The sequence below is a fragment of the Thunnus thynnus genome, chromosome 22 (assembly GCF_963924715.1).
Source record: "Thunnus thynnus chromosome 22, fThuThy2.1, whole genome shotgun sequence".
Lineage (NCBI taxonomy): Eukaryota > Metazoa > Chordata > Actinopteri > Scombriformes > Scombridae > Thunnus > Thunnus thynnus.
This window is the reverse complement of record NC_089538.1, coordinates 22,695,838-22,719,318: the sequence shown is the minus strand read 5'-3', so window position 1 is coordinate 22,719,318 and position 23,481 is coordinate 22,695,838. Positions and strand designations below refer to the sequence as shown.

Below are 23,481 nucleotides of genomic sequence, written 5' to 3'. Positions count from 1 at the left end.
AACCATTTGAACCAAAGTTTTTATTTATTCAACCGCATAGAAAAATCCAACAGACATCAAACAGCCTTTTGTTCTGTACAGCAGTGTTTCTCAGACGCAGAGAAGAGAAGTAAAAGGTGGCAAACGTAAGGCACGAGTTCTCCGAGTTGATCAAAAGTGACGACACACACACAAAAAAAAAATCAAAATCTACTGAGAAGAAAAGATAAACATGAAAAAAAAAATCACACAAAAGGACGAAACCAGCAGCAGGACAGACGAACAACTTTAAAGTCCACACACGGCTTTAAATGAGGCTTTGAACTCTTTTCAAGTTAAGCGCTCTGAACCAGAGCTCTACGTACATATATGTGTGTGTATATTTATATATATTTATATAAATATAAATACATATATATACACACAGTTGTAGTTTTCATAGCAGCAAGCGACTCTTAAAGCTGTTTTCAAATCAGATTTTTTCGTGGTTTTAATCGTCTTCGTCTATTTACAACTTGTTTGTTTTTAGCTCGTAGTGCTGACAGACGTAGAGCTGCAACGAGCGGCTGATTGATCGATTAGTTGACAACTGTTTTGATAATCGTTATATTTTTTTTAAAGAAAAAAAAAAATTCTCTGATTCCAGCTTCTCAGATGTGAAGATTTTCTGCTTTTTTTTTTGGTCTTTTATGACGTAAAATTAAAATCTTTAACAAAACAAGACACTGATCATCATTTTCTGACATTTTATGGACCAAACAACTAATCAATTAATCAAGAAAATAATCAACAGATTAATTGATAATGAAAATAAGCAGGTTTTATGAATTTTGGTTTTAATTTCTGATATAAAGGAAGAAACCTAACAGTCAGTAAATCTTCTCCCCGATGCTCTGACACACGGTGCCCTTTGTTTATTTTTCATTTGTCTCCACAGTTTATTTATTTATTTATTTAGCTGATTGTTTGCTCAGATTTCTTTTTTGTTTTCTTCTGTTATTTATTTTTCATTGATTTACTGTAATGAGCCGACTTGTGTTTCATTATGTTTTGTTTATATATTGAAAAAACTTTGATTACACAAAAAGAAGAAGAAGAAGAAGAAGAACGGCCGCAACTAACAGTTGTTTTCATTATCGATTAATCTGTTGATTATTTATCATTTGGTCTGTAAAATATCAGAAAATAAAGAAGAAAAAGAAATATTGATCAGTGTTTCCCAAAGCCAAAGACGACGTCCTCAAATGTTTCGTCCACAACTCAAAGTTATTCAGTTTACTGTCATAAAAGACGAAAAGAAACCAGAAAATATTCACATTTAAGAAGCTGAAATCAGAGAATTTTGACTTTCCTCCTTAAAAACCCAAATTAAACTGATTAATTGATTATCATAGTAGTTGGTGATTAATTTAATAGTTGGCAACTAATCGATTAACGGTTGCAGCTGTAAGAAAAGCTCGCCGACCAACTCACACGCGGAGCTTCTTATACGTGTTCAAGGGAAGATACAAAGTCTGAAATCTGACTTCCTACTCGGTAAAAAGCGCTAATTAGCTTTCTCTCAGAGAGAGTTGAGATAAAAGATCGACACCGTTCACGTCTGTACGCTACATATGAATCAGCTGGTTAGCCTAGCTTAGCTTAGCATTAGCCTCAGTCTAAAAGGTAACAAAATCAACCAACCAGCACCTTTAAAGCTCACCAATCAACACATTATATCTGTTTGTTTAATCCGAACAAAAACTTGTAAAAACAACTTGTTTCCAGGCTTTACGCTAAGCTAAGCTAACTAGCTGCTAGCTGTAGCTTCATATTTAGCATGCGGACATGAGCGTGGCGTCCATCTTCTCATGTAGCGCTCTGCAAGAAAGTGTAAGAGTGTGTTTCCCAAATATGTCGAACTATTCGTCACGACAAATCTGACTTCAGAGTGCAAAACTCAGAAAGAGGGTTTTTAGCGTTTTAGCGTCGCATCAACATGGTGGTAAACTTTGTGCTGTTTGTATATAATCCTGAAAAACACACGTTGAGTTTGACGTTCTCGGTGTGGTGAACGGTTCAGAAACGTGACGTTGACGTGTAAACTCGCACTGACAGTTGCTAACATGCTAAGCTAACGAGCTATCGGTGAAAGAGAATCTGGATAGTGTTCATGTTTTTTCCTCCGAAACAAGCTAGAGCATTTAGACGCACTGAACGACACAGCTTCTGATTTTCAGACTCTTTTTTTTTTTTTTTTAAGTGTTCCGACGTCCACCAATCAGATCGCATCTCCCAGCAGTGACAAATAGTGATTGGACGAGAAAAAAAAACAACAACAAAAAGGAAACAGACGAATAAAAAGAAACCACAAAACCTTGAGAGTGAAAAGAAAAGAAGAAAAGCAAACACCTGTGTCCTCTCCTCTCATTGGTCGAGAGCTAGTATCCTCTCTCCCGCCCCCGATGGGAGGAGCTAAACTGAATTCCCGCCCCCGTCTCCCCTGCCTGCCTCCTCCTGTGCGCCCCACCTCTCCCCCGACCTCCTCCTCCTCCTCCTCCTCCTCCTCCTCCTCTGTAGCCCTTCCTCAAGCCTCTGTGGTTGGACATCGGAGGTTTGAACCCCTCTGATACCTCCCAGGTGTTGTCCGTGTTGCAGCCGACCGACAGAGGATCTGACATGGCAACGGTTGCCGGGAAGCTCGTCTCAAGGGAAGCGTACGGTTTGCTGTGATTGTGGGGTTTGTGCTGGTGACGGTACATGCGGGGCGGGTTGTTGTCACCGTGGCCGACGGACCTCTTGGACATGAGGTCATAACGTCCTGGAGAGCCGGGGGTGCTGCTGGGAGTCTGAATGGTCGCCATGGAGACATCCTTGACTTCAGGCTCAGAAACCCAGGCGACCTGAGACGGACGACAACAGGTTTTACTTGCTTTAATACCTCACTGTTACTACTACTACACTTTAGTACTACATATTAATTACTACTACTTGGTAAAAGTATCAATACAACAATGTAAAAATACTCCATTACAAGTAAAAGTACATAAGTATTCTGAGCTTGATGTAGTTAAAGTATTGCAGTAAAAGTACATAAGTATTATGAGCTTGATGTAGTTAAAGTATTGCAGTAAAAGTACATAAGTATTATGAGCTTGATGTAGTTAAAGTATTGCAGTAAAAGTACATAAGTATTATGAGCTTGATGTAGTTAAAGTATTGCAGTAAAAGTACATAAGTATTATGAGCTTGATGTAGTTAAAGTATTGCAGTAAAAGTACATAAGTATTATGAGCTTGATGTAGTTAAAGTATTGCAGTAAAAGTACATAAGTATTATGAGCTTGATGTAGTTAAAGTATTGCAGTAAAAGTACACAAGTATTATGAGCTTGATGTAGTTAAAGTATTGCAGTAAAAGTACATAAGTATTATGAGCTTGATGTAGTTAAAGTATTGCAGTAAAAGTACATAAGTATTATGAGCTTGATGTAGTTACAGTATTGCAGTAAAAGTACATAAGTATTATGAGCTTGATGTAGTTAAAGTATTGCAGTAAAAGTACATAAGTATTATGAGCTTGATGTAGTTAAAGTATTGCAGTAAAAGTAGTGGTTTGGTCCCTCTGACTGATATATTATTATATATGACATCATTAGATTATTAATAGTGAAGCATCAGTGTTAGAGCAGCATGTTACTGTTGTAGCTGCTGGAGGTGGAGCTAGTTTACACTACTTTATATACAGTTAGCTAGTTTAGTCCAGTGGTTCCCAACCTAGGGGTCGGGCCCCTCCAAAAGGTCAGCAGATAAATCTGAGGGGTGGTGAGATGATTAATGGGAGAGGAAAGAAGAAAAAACAAAGTTCTGATACACAAATCTGTTTTCAGTTTTTGGACTTTTTCTCTAATCTTTGATTTGTGCTGAAATATTGGATCATTTGAACATTTATTGAAATGAAAGCATGTGAGAAGTTTAGAGGGAAAAATCACTATTTGGTGGAGCTGTTAACAACTCATAGACATGTGAACTGTGACCCCGACTACACACTGCTTTTTGTAAGACGTCAAAAGCCAAAAAGGTTGTAAACCACTGGTTTCATCTTTAACACTGTGTTGTATTTTAAAAGCTTGTTATATTATCCATTGTGTCAAATCTTCATCTGAAAAGTAACTAAAGCTGTCAAATAAATGTAGTGGAGTAGAAAGTAGCATCACATGGAAATACTCAAGTAAAGTACAAGTACCTCACAAATGTACTTAAGTATAGTACTTAGTTACTTTCCACCACTGCTACTATATTTTTTACTATGTTTTATTATTATTACTAACAACAGTACTATTGTGTGTGTGTGTGTGTGTGTGTGGTTCGTACTATGGGTGTGTTGTTGAGTGGCGGGTCGACCAGCAGCACTGGGGTCAGACTCTCTCCCTGCTCCTTCTTCAGGCCTGATGGGAAAGAGAAACTTCCCGTTAAAAGCTGCTCTTTGAATCCCGCAAGTGTCAAAAAAAAAACAGCGACTGCTTGACATTTAAGGACTTCGTTACCCAGAAGTCCTCTTGTTTTATTTTTGGACTTATTCAAGTTGTAAAATAAAAACTGTCTACGCACCAAAACCCGATACGCCAGGAGCCACCATTGTTCTGCTGTTGTTAGCATTAGCCACGTTAGCAGCAGCAGAACCCTCCAGAGGACCGGGGATTCGGCCAGGCCCGTGTCCAGGAACGGGTCCGGGCATGGGGCCCCCGTTGCCGGTGTGAAGCTGCTCCATTGGACTGTGGCTCACCTGGAGCTCCTCAGGGGTGGCTGACGATGGATATCCCAGCGAGGAGGGAGTGTACTGGGGCATGCTCTGGGGGTACAGCTGGTGTCCTGAACCTTGACCCGGGTGGTAGCCCTGAGTCGAGGGCGGCGGGGTCGGGTACGGTGGACTCGGGGCCGGGTACCGAACGGGGTAGCTCGTGTTTCTGGGGTTTCTGGTTGGGGGCATCTGGTGTTGTTGCCAGGGCATCCTGTGGGGTGGGGGCTGGGTGACGGGGTACCCCGCTGGGTTCTGGGCTGGCTCACTGGGATGGGGGGGCTCAGTGGGCGGGGCCTGCGGGGCAACATGGTGGTCATACTGAGGCGCCACCGGGGCTGAAGTGGAAGCGTACTGGGGGTGCGGGTACACCTCCTGGTGTCTGGCGGGGGGGTTGGGAGGAGGGTAGTGGGGGGTCGGAGAGGGGGAGCGAGAGGGGAGTTTGGGGTTCAGGGTGTAGGCTTGCTGGAGGGGGAGGAGGTACATGTAGGGCGGGTACAGCGGGACGGAGTACGCCTGGAACGGAGACGGAGGTCAGAGTTCAGCAACAACGTCAGAACATTTCACAGGATTTTATTTATTTATTTATTTACATCATTACAGATAAATCTACTGAAACCGCATCGGCCCGCTGTGACCCGGGTCAGAGTAAACCAGGTTCGGGTCAAACTGCCCTCAGACCCTGGATGACGGAAGCTTTTAACTGCCTTTGTTAAATAAACATTAAACAAAACATTTTTTGTCCCCGTCGGGCAGCAGATCAGAGTTTTTCAGGCTCCTTGTTTCCAACAATGAAAATAACTTTAATTTGAGAGATTTATTCATTAGATTTAAATGTTTTCCTTCAGTTATGAATATGTAACGTTGAAATATTACACAAACATGCAAAATATAGAAGTAGGCACATGTTGGATCAGTGAATGAATGATGTATAAATGTATATTATATATATGTATTTATAACATTTCAGTGAGTTAAATGACCTCGATAATAAACTCAATAACAATAAACTGGTCAACGGCTCTGAGAGCTTCAGACTCAATCGTTACATACAGTGACGTTCATAACGGTTCACTATTAGCATAACGAGCTTCGTACGGCTGCGGCTGCAGACGAGACGAGCAGGAAGCGTCGTATTTAACGTTCTGCTCGTATCGTCTCCCTCGCCGCTGGTTGTTGTTGTTGCTCTGATGGCAGCGAGACGTCTGATATTAAATAAATCAGAGAATGAATCTGATTCATTGACATTTATTTTCTTACCTTGACGCCCAAGTTGAAGAAAAACCTCAAGACGTTGACATCTGCAGAGGAAAACAAACACGACGAGTTTATTCCTTTATGATGAACATAGTTGTTATTGATACTATATGATTTATGTAAATACTGTGTAATACCGTCAAAAATGTCAACATAAAACTTACAATTACACACATTTCTAACTTTGTGTCCCTTCTTTTAATATTAACTGACATAAATAACGAGTCAGATCTGATATTTTTCTCATAACGGTGTGTAGTTCCAGTATTTAACAAGGATTACGTCTCGTTCTTGACGAGCGGCGATCAAACTTTAAATAACTGATACAGATTCACAAACAGTTCCCTGATCAACACAAATCCTGGTCTTGTGGATTAACTCAGGACGTCCAAACCTTTAACTTAACAGTGACATTTAGTTTTTATATTATTCATTAAACTGCTTTTAATGTGCGATTTAATGGCTTTTAGTGTGTTTTTCATAGTTTAGGATCTTTTTAACTTGTATAAAGTGTCTGAGTATCTTAAAAAGTGCTCTATAAATAAAATGCATGATTATTATTATTATTATTATTATTATTATTATTATTATTATTATTATTATTATTTCTTCCTTTGTGTTCTCTGTTTGGTTCGATGCTGCGATCATTAAACTTTATTTGTAAAGTGTTTGTTGTGTTTTATTTTAAATCCTTTTATTTGTCTGTAAAACACTTTACAGCATCTAAACATTAATGTGACTCAACTCATTTTTTAAAGGCGACACAATTAGTCAATTAATTAATTAGTCAAAAATCAGAAAATCAATTTGCAAAAATTTTGATTATCGAGCAAAAATGTCTAAAATTTTCAGGTTCCAGTTTCTCATTTTTTGAGGTTTTCCTGCTTTTCTTCGTCTCTACAGAAACCCGAACATCTTCATTCAGAAACGTCTTTTTATAGAACAAACGATGAATCGATCATTTTAAAAGGTTCACCTTGTGGCAGGTCGTCCCCGGTCTTGCTCATGGAGTAGGGCGGGTTCTGGACCACGTCCCCCTTCTCTCCCTGGGGGAATCCGGGGTACAGCACGTCCTGGTAGAGCTGAGACAGCTGCTGCAGTGGAACGGTTCCTGGGATGGACTGGTGGTGCTGGTGGGGAAGATGGGGATGTGCTGACTGTAACTGGGGGTGGTGGGAGGGAGGATGAGGCGGCTGGGACTCGGGCTGAGCCGGAGGGGCTGGGGCCTCCGTTTGGTTCTGGGTGTTTGGGGTCTGGGTTTGGAGAGGGGGATGGGTCGGGGAGGCGGAGAGAGAGAGGGAGGGATGAGGCACTTGGGAGGGGTGAGGAGGCTGAGCCGCCTGGGGCTGCATAGAGGCGGAGACGGGGACCGGGGGCGCTCCTGGAGCAGGGTGAGACTGGGACTGAGGGATGTACTGGGCCTGAGACTGGGGCTGGAGGTCTGCCTGCCTCTGGATCTGGTTTTGCGGCACAGATGCCACTTCAGTGTGGGACTGATGCTGAAGGTGAGGAAGAGAGGACTCGGTCTGCATCTGGGGCATCGAGATGTGGTTTTGGGGTAGAGATGCTTGACTTTGGGTCTGGAACTGTGCCAGAGAGGACTGGGTTTGGGTCTGGGACACACAGATCTGGCTCTGGCTTTGGGGAACCTGGGGATGAATCTGGGCCAGAGAAGGCTGGAAGGTCTGAGGAGCCCCGATGTTTGACAACGAATCTGAAAAACAAGCAAAGACGTAGAAATCAGATGATGTCACATGAGGAGCTGAGAGACCCGTCAACCAATCAGATCAATCAGATCGATCAGATCAATCATATCGATCACCATCAATGAGCAGAGGTGATCAGACAGGAAGGACACCGTGTTTACATTTTAAGACACAAAGCGAAACCTTCTTCAAACTAAAAGATTTCAGTAAAAACTATTTCAAATCCAAAACGATGAATCAAGTTCTGAGTCTCATTTTAAAAGCTGTGAGTTTAAACTGAAGCAGGTTTTATTTGATCCTTCAGACCCGAGACCTGAGACCTGATCCCTCAGACCTGAGACCTGATCCCTCAGACCCGAGACCTGATCCCTCAGACCTGATACTAGAGGTCTGATGTGTTATTTCATGACATCTTAGATTGATTAGTCAAATCAACAGAAAGTTAATCAGCAACTAAATTGATAATTGAAGAACTGTTTTAGTCATTTTTTTTAAGCGAACGTGCTGAAACCTGCTGGATTTAACTTCTAAATACGATTTAAAGCTTTTATTTATCAAACATGATAATAAACTGAATATTTTTGGATGGTTGATCAGACAAAACTCATCTGATCAGAACAACGATACAAGATGAAACTAGAGCTTGATTGATCAACAACAGATAACTGCTTTAGTCATTTTTATAATCTAAATATTATAAATTGTAATAATGTCAAATATTCTGCGGTTGCACAAGTTTTTCTGTCAAACATGATAATAAACATGTCTCGTTTTATCCGATTGTTAATCTTATAAAACGAGACATCTGAACACTCATTTTCTTTACTTTGTGATGATTTTATAAACAAAACAACGATTTCTTCTTACTCGGGGTTTGTGCTGCAGCCGTCGGAGCCTCGTGGACTTGAGGAGCGTGATGGATAAACGATGAAGAGGAGGAGCTCTGGGCTGAGGAGGGGAAGGCGGGCGGGCTGGGGGAGTGAGGGAGAGAGGAGACGGGCGGGGAGGAACGGGGGAGGAAACCCTGCGCGGCGACGGGAGAGGGAGCGATGGGAGCGATGAAAGTGGGCGGTGGGATTGAGGAGGAAGGAGGAGGAGGGGAGGAAGAGGAGGAGGATGACTGAGGAGGAGGAGGAGGAGAGGAAGAAGAGGAGAGGGCGGGTGGGACTGGAGGTGATGAAGCGGCGGGGAGGGCGGGGGTGAGGAGGGAGAAGAGGGTGGCGGATGACGGGACGGAGGGAGGTTTAGTAGCAGCAGAAGGAGGAGAACCGGGAGGAGCGCCGACAGCCAGCGCGTAAGAGAGTGTGTTTGTTTTATCGGTCGGGGCAGCACAGGCGAGTGGCAGGCTGGGGGTGGAGCTGGACACCGGAGCAGCAGCGGCGGCGGCGGCAGCGATGTACATGTTGGGTGTCGGAGCCTTGAGCGAGCCCAGCCAAGCAGGATCAGGGTCTGAGCTCACTGATGGAGCAGCAGCAGGAGGAGCAGGTCTGGCAGCAGGGAGGGTGGGGTTAGTGGGTGTGGTTGTGATCGTAGTAGGTGCAGCAGCAGCAGCGGTCGCAGGTGGCGGAGTGGAGGATTTGGGTCTCTCAGAGGGAGACGACGCTCTGACGTCTTCAACTGGACTCATCTAGAAAAACAAAGAAGAAGAAATATTTAAAATATTTAAAATAAACTTAATTGATCTCAGGAGGCAAAAATCAGCATTAAAACAACACAAGAAGGAACCAACGAGGAAGATAAAAACATTATATTAACAGTTTCTCTCCTCATGAGGCTTCACAGTTTTATAAAGATCGTTTTAAATGAGATTCTTATCGGAGCTTCAAACATTTATAAAGTCGATGTGTTTAATAAAATAAGAACATAAAGCAGCTGTGGATGAAACATCTGTAGTGTAAGAAGAGTGTAGAGATTTTATCTCACAGTCGCTGCAGCAGGAAACGACGTGTAAACCGTCAAAATAAGAGAAGAAGTGAAGACAAACTGATTTTAGGAAAAATCAGCCGTTTACAAGATTTATGCTGTTAAATTAATTCCCAGATATTTGATTTATTATTTATCAGCATATTATAAAGATTAAACAGGTTAAAACACTTACAGGAGGCTGAACAGGACTCAGTTATTTACATAAATGAAACATTTTTGTTTATTAGGATCATTTTTTGAAAGCGTTACATAAAGTTGTTAATGTTTAATTTGTGGAGACAGAAGTGAAGCACAAACTGAACTTTGTCCTGAGATTCAGATAAACATTTATTTATTTATTTATTTCTAACTAGAGATAAATAAATAAATACAAAGTGTCTCCACCAACCAACATTATAGTGTTATAAACCGTATATTAACTGTTTAAATACTCGTTATAAATATATAAACGCTGAATCAGGAGACTTGAAGTTAAGTTTTACTGATAAATAAAGTTACCGTCTTGTTTCTCAGAGATCGTTTCTTCTCGGATCCTTTCTTCCTTCCTGCTGCTTCACTCTGAATCTGAGGATAAAACAAACAAACATATTTATTATATTTATCAGCTGTGACGTCCTCAGATAAGAAGTAATATCATAATAAGTATCTACGAGTTCATCTGCAACCACTGAGGTCACGTTATTGATTGACGGGTGTCCGTGCGTGTCATGTGACTCACCCCGAGAGCGGGGAAGCTGTGTTCGTCTCTGAGCTGGATCTCCACCAGCGCCACGTTCCTCTCCTCTTCCTCTTTGGCCAAACGCTGCTCCTCCGTCAGACCGAAGAGCGACGAGTCGGCCGAGCTCACGGACTTCCTGTACGATACAAATAACATCACGGTGTTTACTGGTGTGTTTGTCTCCAGACAGCAGGAACGTTTCAGGTTTAAGATGTTCACATGATGTTCACTTTCTGTTATCAGCTGATCAAACAAAAACCTCACTGAATGAAGTTTTTTAATACCGGATCATAACCCGGGACACAGACAGGTACGAGATAAAAAAGGTTGATTTACAAGCTCATTTCTAGTTACTTTAAAGTATATTTACATCTGTCTGAAAACTAATTCTAACAGCCGTTATGAGGTAAAACAACAAAAACAACAACAAGACAAAAACAAGACGAAGTTGATAATCAGCTTATAGCTTCTTTATTTACACTCTCGCGTGTAATCAGGGGTGTAAAATTCATAAAAATCTCACATCTAGTCTAAACACATGATCACATATGACAAGTAACATAAATACAAACATGGATTCAAACATTTATCTTTGTTTACTATAATAAAACCAGAACTGACTGAAAACTGAACACATATTTAAAGCATTAATATGTAACATCTGACCAGATGTTAATGTTTCCTGCTGCAGCTTGTTGCTTTTATTCACAGTGAAACAGTCTAAACTTTACACACATTGATTTCACTGCTACGTTCACAGCTGGACTTGATAAACTTATACCCTCTCTATTTTTTAATAATGATTTTTTTGAGGGAGCTGAATGTAACGTTCTTCCGAGACCTGCAGATACTCTGTACTCACTAAATCTTCTGGTTTTTTTAAACCTGCAATAACTGATTTTTTTGTCCACTAGTTTTCCACAGTAGTGAACACGACACTGACACATCATCAGCTTTTTAATTGATGATATGATGAACGGAGTCGTGTTTCTGTCCAATATTCACTCTCTTTTAGCTCTGTTTTTACTCCCCACCAGCTCCTGAGGGAAATATCTGGCTCTTTAGCTGCTAAATGCTCCACTATGTTCACCAGCTAGTCTACAGCTAACTGTGTCTGTTTGCTGGTTGGTGCTGAGCAGGTAGTGTACAGCGGCTTTTTAGAGCTTTTTCTCTGAAAACAGCTGCCTGCTGCGGCAGAAAACGACGCTATGAGAGCGCTGAGAGTGAACCAGACCAGTAAAGTTGCAGCCGGACAGATAAACAACGAGCTGAAACTCTCTATAAATCTCCGTAAAGCTGCAGAGTCTCTGATAATTCATCACTACCATTCAATATAAACACATTAATCATAGCAGCTTTGTGTACTGTTGTTGTACCTGTTGCCTCTCGCTGCTCCCTGCTCCTCTACGGTGGCCTGCGGGGGCCAGGAGTGCTGCTTCAGCATGCGTCCACTGGAGCCCGGAGCCGTCGCCTGGGCAACAGAGGAGGATGCTGGGGTGGGCTTCCCCCTGCCTCTGCCTCGACCCCTCTCCTCCCAATCTGAGACACACGATTTCAACAAAAATTAAGAAATGAGAACACAGTTTATAGTTTATACCTGTGTGTGTGTGTGTGTGTGTGTGTGTGTGTGTGTGTGTGTGTGTGTGTGTGTGTGTGTGTGTGTGTGTGTGCGTGTGTGTCCTCTACCTCCGTGTCCGTTGCTGAGCCTCTTGTCTCGGTTGCCCACAGTACTCCAGCTGCCCTCCTCGCTGGGAGGACGCAGGTTCCACAGAGGCACCTGTCTACACACACACACACACATACATAACTGTCAGCATCTGATACACACATGTATAGAGTAGCGTGTGTGTGTGTGTGTGTGTGTGTGTGTGTGTGTGTGTGTGTGTGTGTGTGACCTACTTCTTGCCCAGTTCTTCTATTAAAACTGTCACCAGACCGTTGTTGGGAGGAACCTCCTTGACGGTCGCGTTGTAGATCCGTCCGCTGCCCTCAAGACGAACCTACAGGTCACACACACACACACACACACGCACACGCATGCACACACGCACACACACACACACACACACACAATATAAATATGACTGCAAAGAAACAAACTGCCATTTTTGTGTTAATACGTTGTTGTGTCACATCTCTGTCTTCACTGAAACACATTAACAAAAGGAAAACAGCTGAATCTCTTCTTCTTTGTTCTATTTTCAGTCTGGAAAAAACAAAACTTACTTAAACTTTTAACACAAACAAGAGGTTTTCCCTCGCTGTAATCATTCCTCCTGTTCATACTGGATATTAAAAGATCCTTCAAATGTGCTTTCAATGGAAGTGATGGAGGCCAAAACCCACAGTGTGTCCACACAGTCATTTAAAAGTTGATGTGAAGCTTATATGAGTCTTCATCAGTCTGAGTTAGTCATATCAAGTGGATATCTGACACATTTACTGTCTTATTAGCATCAAATTCCCTCTTTTTGTTTCCTCGGACAGTGTTTCCCTGTTGAGCTGCAGGTGGAAGTATAGTAACAAAAAGAGGGACTTTGGCACTAAAAAGACTGTAACGTTGAAAGATATCTACTTGATTTGACTCATTTGGACGCTGAAGCTTCATATTAGCTTCAGATAAACTTTGAAATACATTTTTACTCAGAAGGAGGACTGTGGATTGTAAGGTCATTATGAAGGGATCGTCTAATGGTCAGTATGAACAGGAAGAACGATTACAGCAAGAGAAACATGTTTCACTGTTCATTTAGGCTCCTGACTGTTATAAGACTTGAATGAATGTTTCCTTTAATTGCAGGAGTCGTTACCAAGCAGCTGCACATAAATCCAGATCAATGACAACAGCTTGTGATCGGCTATATTAACGTTTAAATGATCAATAAACAGCTGGAAGCGACAGAACTTCAGTTCTTGGGTGAGAAACACGTGGACGGATGTGTTTCTACATTGAACCTGCTTCATGTGGACGTATCTCACACACACACACACACACACACACACACACACACACACACACACACACACACACACACACACACACACACCTGGCAGCGATCTCCTGCAGTGTACTGCATCCCTGCAGCGATGCAATAATCCAGCTTCTGTTGCGCTAAAAAGGAAAAAAACAAACAAACAGACAAACTTTATGTAAAACACTTGATGTGATCGTTTCTCTCTGGTTGGAATAAATATATTCTCTCTGTGTGTGTTTGCTCCATGTGGAGGTAACGTTAGATGACGTGATGGTAGAGAGAGAGTGTGTGTGTGTGTGTGTGTGTGTTTACAGTTTAGGCTGTTTGTCAGTGAATAAATGCTAAATGCTGTGGCCTGTAGGAACATTTTCGACACAACGTCTTGATGTATTCGTCACTTTTTGCACACGTCACACAGCTGTTACGATTAAAACACCAGAACATATCAGATCACATGACACGTTAATAGTTAACCTGAAATCTTCAGTTGGAAAGATTTCAAAAAGTGTGAATGTAACCGTGTGTGTGCGTGTGTGTGTGCGTATGTGTGTGTCTCACCTCTCTTGGTCTTGTGCCAGACGTCGTATTCTACGTTTCTTAACAGCGTCGGGTTCAGAGAGCGTCTCGCCCTCTCAGGCAGCTGCTGCCGGCCACGCCCGCGGCCCTGATACACACACACACACACACAATTACACAATTACTCAGCAATATTATACACCACAGGTAAGCGAGTGTGTGTGGGAGTTGACGTGTGTGTGTGTGTGTGTGTGTGTGTGTGTTACCCTGTAACTCTGGCTGTGTCTCGGAGCAGACGTACTTGTTCCATTTTCCACCCTGAGTCATAAAACAAACATCACGAGGTCGTAAAAAACAGTTTATAGTTTAACTTTAATTATCTGTTGATATGAAGGAAAAAAATTGACCAAATAAATAAGAAGAGAACAAACAGAAGAAGATGAGTGAAGAATACAAGAGGAACAGTAGATCAAATATGAAATATGGCTGCAACCAACGATTATTATTCATTATTGTCTTGATTTATCGATTAGTTGTTTGATCTTGTTTTGTCGCGACCAACAGATCAAACTCACTCTGCATCTTCTTATGTTGGTGAGAAAACAATCAAAATGTTTTAGAGTGACTTCCTACCAGGGCGCATCGCCGGCGTCCAGGTCCGACTCGTCGCTGCTGGCGCAGGCGGCCATGTTGTCGTCACTCAGGAGGTCGGATTGTCGGCTGACCCGCTGACACACACCCAGAAGACTCCGGTCCACCTTAAAGACGCTGTCGTACAGTAGCTCGTACAGGATGGCTGCAAGAGACACAGAGAGAGAGTCAGGACCGGGGGACTAATGTCCCCCTAAGTCCTGAACCCTGAACCCTCACAGACTCAACGGACGACACCTGATCAGTGCGAGAGGCTGCGAGGGCACCAAATGGTAAATAATCTTAATCTATTGTTCACCAGCTGGTTAACGATCACTAACGCTGCGCTCAGACTACAAGAGTTTTTATCCCCAACTCAACCCTACTGACAATCAGAGGATCTTGGTCGGTACAGATGTTCGGACCAGATCATCAGGTAACGTGACGGGTTTACAGATCCAGTCTTAAACCTCCAGGGACCAGTCTCACAAAGGTATTTTAGACTGGTCTGTAGTGTCAGGCCAGTCTTAATTTTGCTTATAGATTAGTCTAATGCAAGTTAGACACCTTACCCCCCGGCTATCTCAGGCCTAAGACCCATGTTACCATGGTAACAATCAGTGACACCAACTGACCAGAAGAATCCAACATTTCTTTCTTTGCGTCTTGTTTTTGTTTTGAAAAACGTCTTAATTTACCCAGAATTCATTGTACCGTAGTCCTACATAAGATAGTAAGATAAACTGCTTTGTGCAACGGATGAATTTAGACGTCTATGTGAAGTCTGACTATCTGTTATAAGCCATCGTCAAAGTCTGTCTTTGTGAAACCGGCCCCAGAACTGCTCGCAGACTCATCGGGCCGATAACTTCAACCATGTTTGATATTAAGTAAAAAGGGAGTAAAAATCTGGACGATAACGTCTCTGCTTTCAGAGAGGAACCACAACAGCCGACAAGAACGACAAGTCGATGAGCAGCAGACAGTGTTGCCAAGCAACAGTAAACAATCTAGCCCTTGAGGCTACCGTTAGCTAGCGTGCTACTGTTACAACCTGTGTTGACGGCATCTCCACAAACATCTCGTCACCCAGACCGGTTTAGCTTCTGCTTTTGTTTTTTCTCAATGCAAATCTTTACTAAAGCAGGTTGTTGCAACAATACATTTGAGATCACGTGATGCGGCGCATCACTTCCTCTGCCACGATAATATCCTGTAGTGTTTGATGTTAAAATTAGAGAGAAGAACATCCGTGAAGTTTCTCCTTATCAAACCGTTCATGAGGAAGTGTTTGAGCCGACCTGGACTCCTCGTGTTGTAGTTTATAATTCTAGTAGAAGCTCGACGTATCGTTGGAGTGTCAATCCGCCATCGGTCTTCTGTTTATTTCAAGTTTTCATCTCCTCGTATTCATCTGAGCTGAGTCACTTTGATGATCAGTCCCACACGCAGCTGCTGTGATATTGTTGTAGACGTCACTTCTTGTCTATTTAATTAAAAAGGTCTGTATCTGAATCACAATATTCCATTTCTGTTTTTTCTTAAATATAGATAAAATTTGGTAATTTGGAGACAAGACTCAGTTGCCATCTAACACTGTAACTGTTACACTAAAAGACATTAGTTAAACAGGGCTGGTGGTGGGAAACCACATTTATGTGGACTCATACTGATACCGATTACTAATAAAACTCTTCTTCAGACGGCGACAGACGTCAGAGCAGAGACCAGACTGTTTATCATCTTATAATAGCAAGAAAAATACAGTTAACGGTTTGGAGCTGCTGTCAAATTAAAGGTTCATTTATCTGCTTTCAGTCGAGCAGCACCGTCATATAATATTATGTCAATGCAGCAAAATCAGTTCAAGACGAACTGCAACTAAAAATGGACAATTAGTTACAATTTGAAATTTGTACTATGTCTGTTTTATTCCCTTTTAGCTTCTTTTTATTAAGAAAAATTTGACACTTTTTAATTGTTTTTATATGTGTTTTACTTATATTCTGTTTTGATGCCTTTTATGCTCTATGTAAAGCACTTTGAATCGCCTTGTTGTTGAACATGCCTTGCATAGATAACATAACACTGCCATATTGATTCAAACCGTCCAGCCGGAGGGACCAGTATTTAAATATTCACATGTGATATGTGGTTTCCTCAGTTTGAGAAACAGCAGATGAGAAGAGTTGAACTGATAAAACACTCACACTGACAGAGAGCCGTGTTCTTAATGTGGCTGACGGGATAAACGCTGTCGTAGTGATTCCCATTCAGAAAACACAACCGGACCTGAGAGAGACAAATAAAAAAAGTTGTTAGTTTAGAGACTCATACAGTTTTTATTCAGTTACTAAAACGGTCATATCAGGAATTAACAAAGTGAGGAGAGAATATTACAAAACACATTGCAGCTATAAGGTAATTTAATGGCTCCAATATTTAGATTTTATACATTTTCACTAAATAAATCAGCCTAAAAAGCTTGGAACTAACTGGAAATTAACTCTGTGGCCACTAGTGAAGGTCTTTTATTATTGTTGCTCAACTGTCTTACACATAAAGATCTAAAAATATGATGTTTCAATCTTGTTTTAGCCCCACAGGAGTTCTAAAACAAAGTTAAACTGGAAGCTCAGCGACGCCGCAAGCATCTTAAAATGACTCGATGTTTAAATTCTGTCTCATTAAAACGGCGTGTTTTCAGTCTCACCTTGTCCTTGAAGTTGTTGTCTGTGATGTTGACGGCGGGTTTGCCGGGTTCCTGGAAGATCAGAAAATCCCTCCTGCAGAAAGACAAACAGGGAGAGAGAGAGAGAGAGAGAGAGAGAGAGAGAGAGAGAGAGAGAGAGAGAGAGAGAGAGAGAGAGAGAGAGGGGAAGAGGAGGTGAGATGATGACACAGACTCGATGACTCATCAGCGTCAGACCCTGAACTCAGTTGATAAAGTGCAGAAATGTGGAGAGAGATTCTTAGAGAGATTACAGCTGGACGTCACGGCCGAGAAACAAAATCTAGATTCATGATTTTAATCATTCTGTTTGCCTCCAAAGATTGAAACAGATTATCTGGACAGTTGATTAAATGTAATAAACCATCAGTCATTTTCAGTCTTTTCTTCTCGTAGATGCGACCGTTAAATTCATTAGTCGTTTTTTTTTAAAGTCAATTACACGTCAGTCAGAGACGATGAACCACCTGGAGTCACGACAGTCCTGTAAACTGCAGCGTCTACGTTACTTTTTGACTGAAAATAACCTTTCTGTGCATGTTGTAATAACTATTTTCATGATTTAGACGAGGAGGTTTTAAACTACAGGGTTGAGGTGTGGAGGGGGGGGTGTGGGTGTGTTTATTTGCGCTCTAGAACGAAACAATCAGAAAATAACGTTTTATTGATCCGATTCGCCGGCTTTCTCGCTACCAGCGCTCCCTCTCTTCATTCACTCTCCAGCTCGCTCGACCACAGCTGCTCTCTCTCTCTCCTTCTCGTCTTTTTTAAAACGCGTCGGGAAGCCGTCAGCAGAGTCTAACTTTACTTTTAACGTTAGCAAACGAAGAGAAATGTCTTTCTGGTGACCTCTTTGTCCTCCCTCCTGGTAAAGTTTACAGCTCTGATCAGTCTGATCTCTGGCTGTGATTAGTCAGCCTTCGGTCATTTGCTTATTTTCCCTCAATTCCTGGATGTCTATGGGATCATGATTGTGTTAATTGATCCCATAGACACTCAACATTTGAGTAAGGTTAGCCTTATATTGCTGTTTGACATACTTTAAAAGTCTGTCTGAAGGCCTTTATTAGTTTCTGATTCTAGAAAAGTCAGAAAAACAGTAAAATTTCCCAAAACTACTTTATCTCTGAACCGTCTCTTTAACCAAATCACACACATTCAGGCTGTATAGAGCAACTTTCACTCCTTCAGACGTGGTTTGTTCTTCTTTGACTTTGTGTAGATAAAGTTATAAATGAAAAACACATTAAATCACAGAAGAAAATCTCTATTTTTGAAGCTTTAATGGATCTAAATGCACATTTCAGATGATTCTTACTTGTACATGACGGCCAGCGCGTTGATCTCCACCTCGCCCACCCATTGCTGAAAAACAAAGAAAACCATCATGTTCATTACATCAGTCATAAGTTATAATCAATAACAAAGAGTGAGTTGAAAGATTTAACAAAGAAATGATGTAAATTCAGTTATGATTGGTTTGTTGTCAGTGTTTGTTTTACCTGCGGATCCTGAAGCTTCAACAGATAATCCTCAAAGTCTCCTTCAATAAACTACAACACAGAAAACACAAAAAAACATACAAATTACTCAAACAGACAACAACAACAACAGTCATGTTTTCAACTTCACACACAAGTAAACTTTATTTCTAACCAGAGTTACAAACTGCTTCACAGCTGCAGAAAACACAAAACCATAAAACACGACAAGTAATAAAACAATTTATAAAAAACAACATAAAACCACTAAAATTATAAAAAGGTTATAAAAATGAAATTATTAAATAAACATGGTGAAATGTGTAGTTAGGTAAAGAGCCAGTGAGGCCAATAGATGAAGGAGTTAAAGGATTAAAGGGCCACAACGAACAATTTTTTTCATTATCAATTAATAATTATTAATAATGAATCCATAGAATATTTTTTCAATTAATTAAAACACTTTGTGAAAAGGCAGCTGAGTGTGACGTCTTCAAATGACTCGTTGAGTCAGAAAAACCTGAAGATTCACAGTTTACGATATAAAAACAGAGAAAAGCAGCAAATTCTCACAATTAAAAAACTGGATCCAGAGAATATTTTACATTTTTAATTACTTTAAAGTGCTTTGAATAATTAAATAGACTGTCAAACCAATTAATTGGGGACTACAGATGCAAATTAGCTTCAAGCTAACTCTGGTGCAGTGCATCTTTAATGTTTCAAACTGTCCCATTCAATGAATAAATCAATCAATTAACGTCTGATTAATTTAATCGCTCTAAAGTCTGATGATATTCTGTTGGTCTCCTTCTATATTTACTCCTGTTTGACTTTTATTAATCTACAGTGATCTACCTGCTGTTTTAAGAAATATTTAGCATTTTAAAAAAAGAACAAATAAAAGTTCATCTTCATGATCTGTTTGAAAGATTTAAGTCTTCAACAACAACCAGTTTAAAGTTGTTTTTAGTCTTTTCATGGAATTTGTAACACAAACTTTATCCTTCAAAAAAAAAAGGGGAAAAAAAATCAAATTATCAAAAATAAAAATGTGATTTATTTCTGGCTGTGATTTGATTATGAACATCTGGCTGAAAACAGACAACATGACGTCACATCTGTATAATTTCATTAGCTGCTTCAGAGGAGTTTGATAGAAGAAAATAAATGTTCAACGATGTAAAATATGAACAGACACTCAGAAATGAAACCTATTAAAGAAAAACAACAACCTGCAGCGACACATCACGACGTCACAAACACGCCTTATGATTAAAAACTAGTTCTCCAACATTTACACGCACGTTGGACTGAAGCCAATCAGCTCCTGAAACACTGTGCTGGTGCATTGTGGGAAATGTAGGAAAGCGTTGCTGCAGAGCGAGACGAGGTGATTATATCACAACAGAAAAGCATAACAACAAGTTTTGCTTTCAGTTCCGGCTGCTGTCGATCAACTTCGGTTATGAAACAAGTCCAGACACAAACAACCTGCTGAACCACCTTTACTGTTTATTATTCATGACATTTATATTTCTCTCTTTACTAAAACAGCCAATTACAGATCAGAGAAAGTCACGCATCACTTTCAGTTTCTTGTAACACGCTGCTGTTTCAGAGGAAACCACTGAGATCATGATGAGTCATTTTGTTTTGTATCTAAGTCCGTTAGCCCCTCTACGCTGTAAATAAACTAAACAAAAACAAACGAGTAGATAAAGTAAGAAAAAATAAATAAATACTGATTTCTGCTCAAGAAAATCCTCAAATGAACACCTTCAGTGTGTTTTATTCCCTCTTAACATTCATTTAAATGTAGAATCTCAATCTGTGTTTAGTGTCTGAGGTTCATATCAGATGATTGACAGTCAGTGATGATGATGTTTCTGGAGTGAGTGGAGAAATATAACTAACTTTAAATATAACTTTTAATTGATTAGTTGTTTGATCTATAAAATGTCAGAAAATAGTGAAAAATGTTGATCACTGTTGACACAACCAGATATATTCAGTTTACTGTTATAAAAGAAACTGGAATCAGAGAATTTGGACGTTTTTTTCTTTAAAAAATGACTCCAAACATTAATTGATGATAAAAACAGTTGGCAATTAATTTAATAGTTGACAACTGATCGATTAAATAAAATAAGAATAAATAACAGCTCTAAATAAAACAGAACATTGCAGAAACGTCTTTGTTTTCTTCCTGCTCCTGTCTTCAGTCTCAGGTCGTCATGGCAACTCTGAGGGCTTAAATTCCTTCTCAGCTGCTTGTGTTTGTGTTATTTTGACAGAAAATTATCATATTCCACTTCAAACTGAACCAAAACAACTATTATTTCATGTAAACGTGTGTGTGAAGGAGTGAAACCCTCCTCATCAATCACAGTAAATTATTGATGATTGGAAAGGTTCTGATCAGGATATTTATTGTACGTACCGCCTCGTAGCTCTCTCTGTTCTGCTTCAGGAACTCCACACACTTGGCCCGAACTTCAGTATGAAGGCTTTGGCACTGCAGCACCTAGACGGGGTCAAAGGTCGACACAGTGATGAAGTCACAATTACAGGAAACGCTGACGCACAGACATAAAGTATGACTATGATCATTAGTTGCCAACTGTTTTGATAATTTATTGTTTTGAGTTATTTTTAAAGAAAAAAACGTCCAAATTCTCTGATTCAGTTTCTTAAATGTGAATATTTTCTGGTTTTTTGGTCCTTTATGACAGTAAACTGAAGGTTTTTGAGTTGTGGACAAAACAAGACACATAAGGACGTCTCCTTGAACTTGTTCTCATACTGCAACACTTTATCTGCATCATGTCAGGACAACAAGTTAGAAAAGTAACACATTTAAAAGTGTTTAAAGGTGCAAAGTTCAGAGAAGTTAACTGTTAGATTTGGAAATCTGTTGAAAATCATGTTAGTTATATTAACTGTTATTCAACTAGACAGAGATGGGAAGTAACTAAGTACATTTACTCAAGTACTGTACTTAAGTATTTCCATGTGATGCTACTTTATACTTCCTACTCCACTACATTTATTTGACAGCTTTAGTTACTTTTCAGATGAAGATTTGACACAATGGATAATATAACAAGCTTTTAAAATACAACACATTGTTAAAGATTAGAGAAAAAGTCCAAAAACTGAAAACAGATTTGTGTATCAGAACTTTGTTTTTTCTTCTTTCCTCTTCCATTAATCATCTCACGACCCCTCAGATTTATCTGCTGACCCTTTGGAGGGGCCCGACCCCTAGGTTGGGAACCACTGGACTAAACTAGCTAACTGTATATAAAGTAGTGTAAACTAGCTCCACCTCCAGCAGCTACAACAGTAACATGCTGCTCTAACACTGATGCTTCACTATTAATAATCTAATGATGTCATATATAATAATATATCAGTCAGAGGGACCAAACCACTACTTTTACTGCAATACTTTAACTACATCAAGCTCATAATACTTATGTACTTTTACTGCAATACTTTAACTACATCAAGCTCATAATACATATAACTTAAGTAGGATTTCTCATGCAGGACTTTTACTTGTAATTGAGTACTTTAAATTGCTTTACTGGTACTTTTACTTAAGTAAAAGTGTGAATACTGCTGCTAACAGTTCACCTGTACTCAACAAGCTAACAGAAACTGAGCTTCATCTTCAGTTGTAGTTCATGTTACGGCTGTGACGTTACCTGCTCGGCGACAGCCCGAAACAAGCACGACCCGTCTTTGGCAATCTTCTTCCGATGCAAACCGATCGATTTCAGGTATTCATCCATTAATCTCTCCGCTCCCCTCTCCTCGTTACTCTGCAAGCTTCCGCCGCGATCCATGCTAGCGGGGGGCGGAGGGGGCTAGCCGCTAACGCTAGCTGCTCAAATTTGACGACTAACGGTTAAAACTTTTAAGACGCCACCGGCTACAAGTTGCCCAAATCGTCACCGAAGAGCGTTAAATAACTACATTTACCATCTAACGAGTGGCAGACACAACAGTGACAGCTTCTTGTTTCGTTTTTCAGGAAGCCCTGCTCATCCCGTAGAGGATATTCCTGCTTGTGAGAAAGTGAAAGTAGTTCACTCAACTTTAGCTCGCAGTTAGCAGCCAGGCTAACAACTAGCATCACGCCCCCTGCGTCCCTTACGTCGTCAAGGTGGAGATAACGTAACATTACACTTCCGGATATCTACCAAAATAAAGCCTCGATATGTGACATTGTGATTTTTTTTTTTTTTGGAAAGTACTTTTACTCAGCTATTTCACATAAGTACAATTTTGAGGTACTTTTAATATTTCCATTTTTATGCTACTTTATACTTCTACTCCACTACATTAGCTTACAGACTGGAAAATTGTACATTACTTTAATTACATTTTGCTTATATACTTTTACTTAAGTAGGATTTTTCATGCAGGATTTTTTCTTGTAATGGAGTAGTTTTACATCGCTGTACTGGTACTCCACACAGACACACACAGGGGAACTTCTGTGTTTTCAGTGGGTTCTCCAGGTTCCTCCCACAGACCAGCAACATGCAGGTCAGGTTAACTGGTGACTCTAAATTGTCTGTAAGTGTGAATGTGAGTGTAAATGGTTGTCTGTGTCTATACTATCTGTGATTTGACTGGCATCCTGTCCAGGGTGTTCCCCACCTCTCGCCCAATGTCAGCTGAGATTGGCTCTAAAACACACTGACACACACACACACACACACACACACACACACACACACACACACACACACACACACAGTCTTGGTCAGCAG

At 40.6% G+C, this 23,481-nt stretch overlaps 1 protein-coding gene across 1 annotated transcript; it reads right to left on the bottom strand.

The window, feature by feature from the left end:
- otud4 (OTU deubiquitinase 4) lies at positions 1 to 22,849 on the bottom strand. Its single transcript, XM_067579184.1, has 21 exons — positions 22,408 to 22,849; positions 21,138 to 21,221; positions 18,716 to 18,766; positions 18,532 to 18,578; positions 17,196 to 17,268; positions 16,693 to 16,774; positions 14,486 to 14,648; positions 14,119 to 14,170; positions 13,895 to 14,000; positions 13,409 to 13,473; positions 12,261 to 12,361; positions 12,048 to 12,142; positions 11,738 to 11,900; positions 10,362 to 10,497; positions 10,142 to 10,207; positions 8,585 to 9,344; positions 6,988 to 7,725; positions 6,015 to 6,055; positions 4,568 to 5,270; positions 4,331 to 4,404; positions 1 to 2,861 (listed from the first exon to the last, which is right to left on the bottom strand). The coding sequence occupies exons 1-21, from the start codon at positions 22,546 to 22,548 to the stop codon at positions 2,400 to 2,402; spliced, it is 4,203 nt and encodes a 1,400-aa protein (XP_067435285.1). The 5' UTR covers positions 22,549 to 22,849; the 3' UTR covers positions 1 to 2,399.
- Between the last annotated feature and the right edge of the window lie 632 nt (positions 22,850 to 23,481).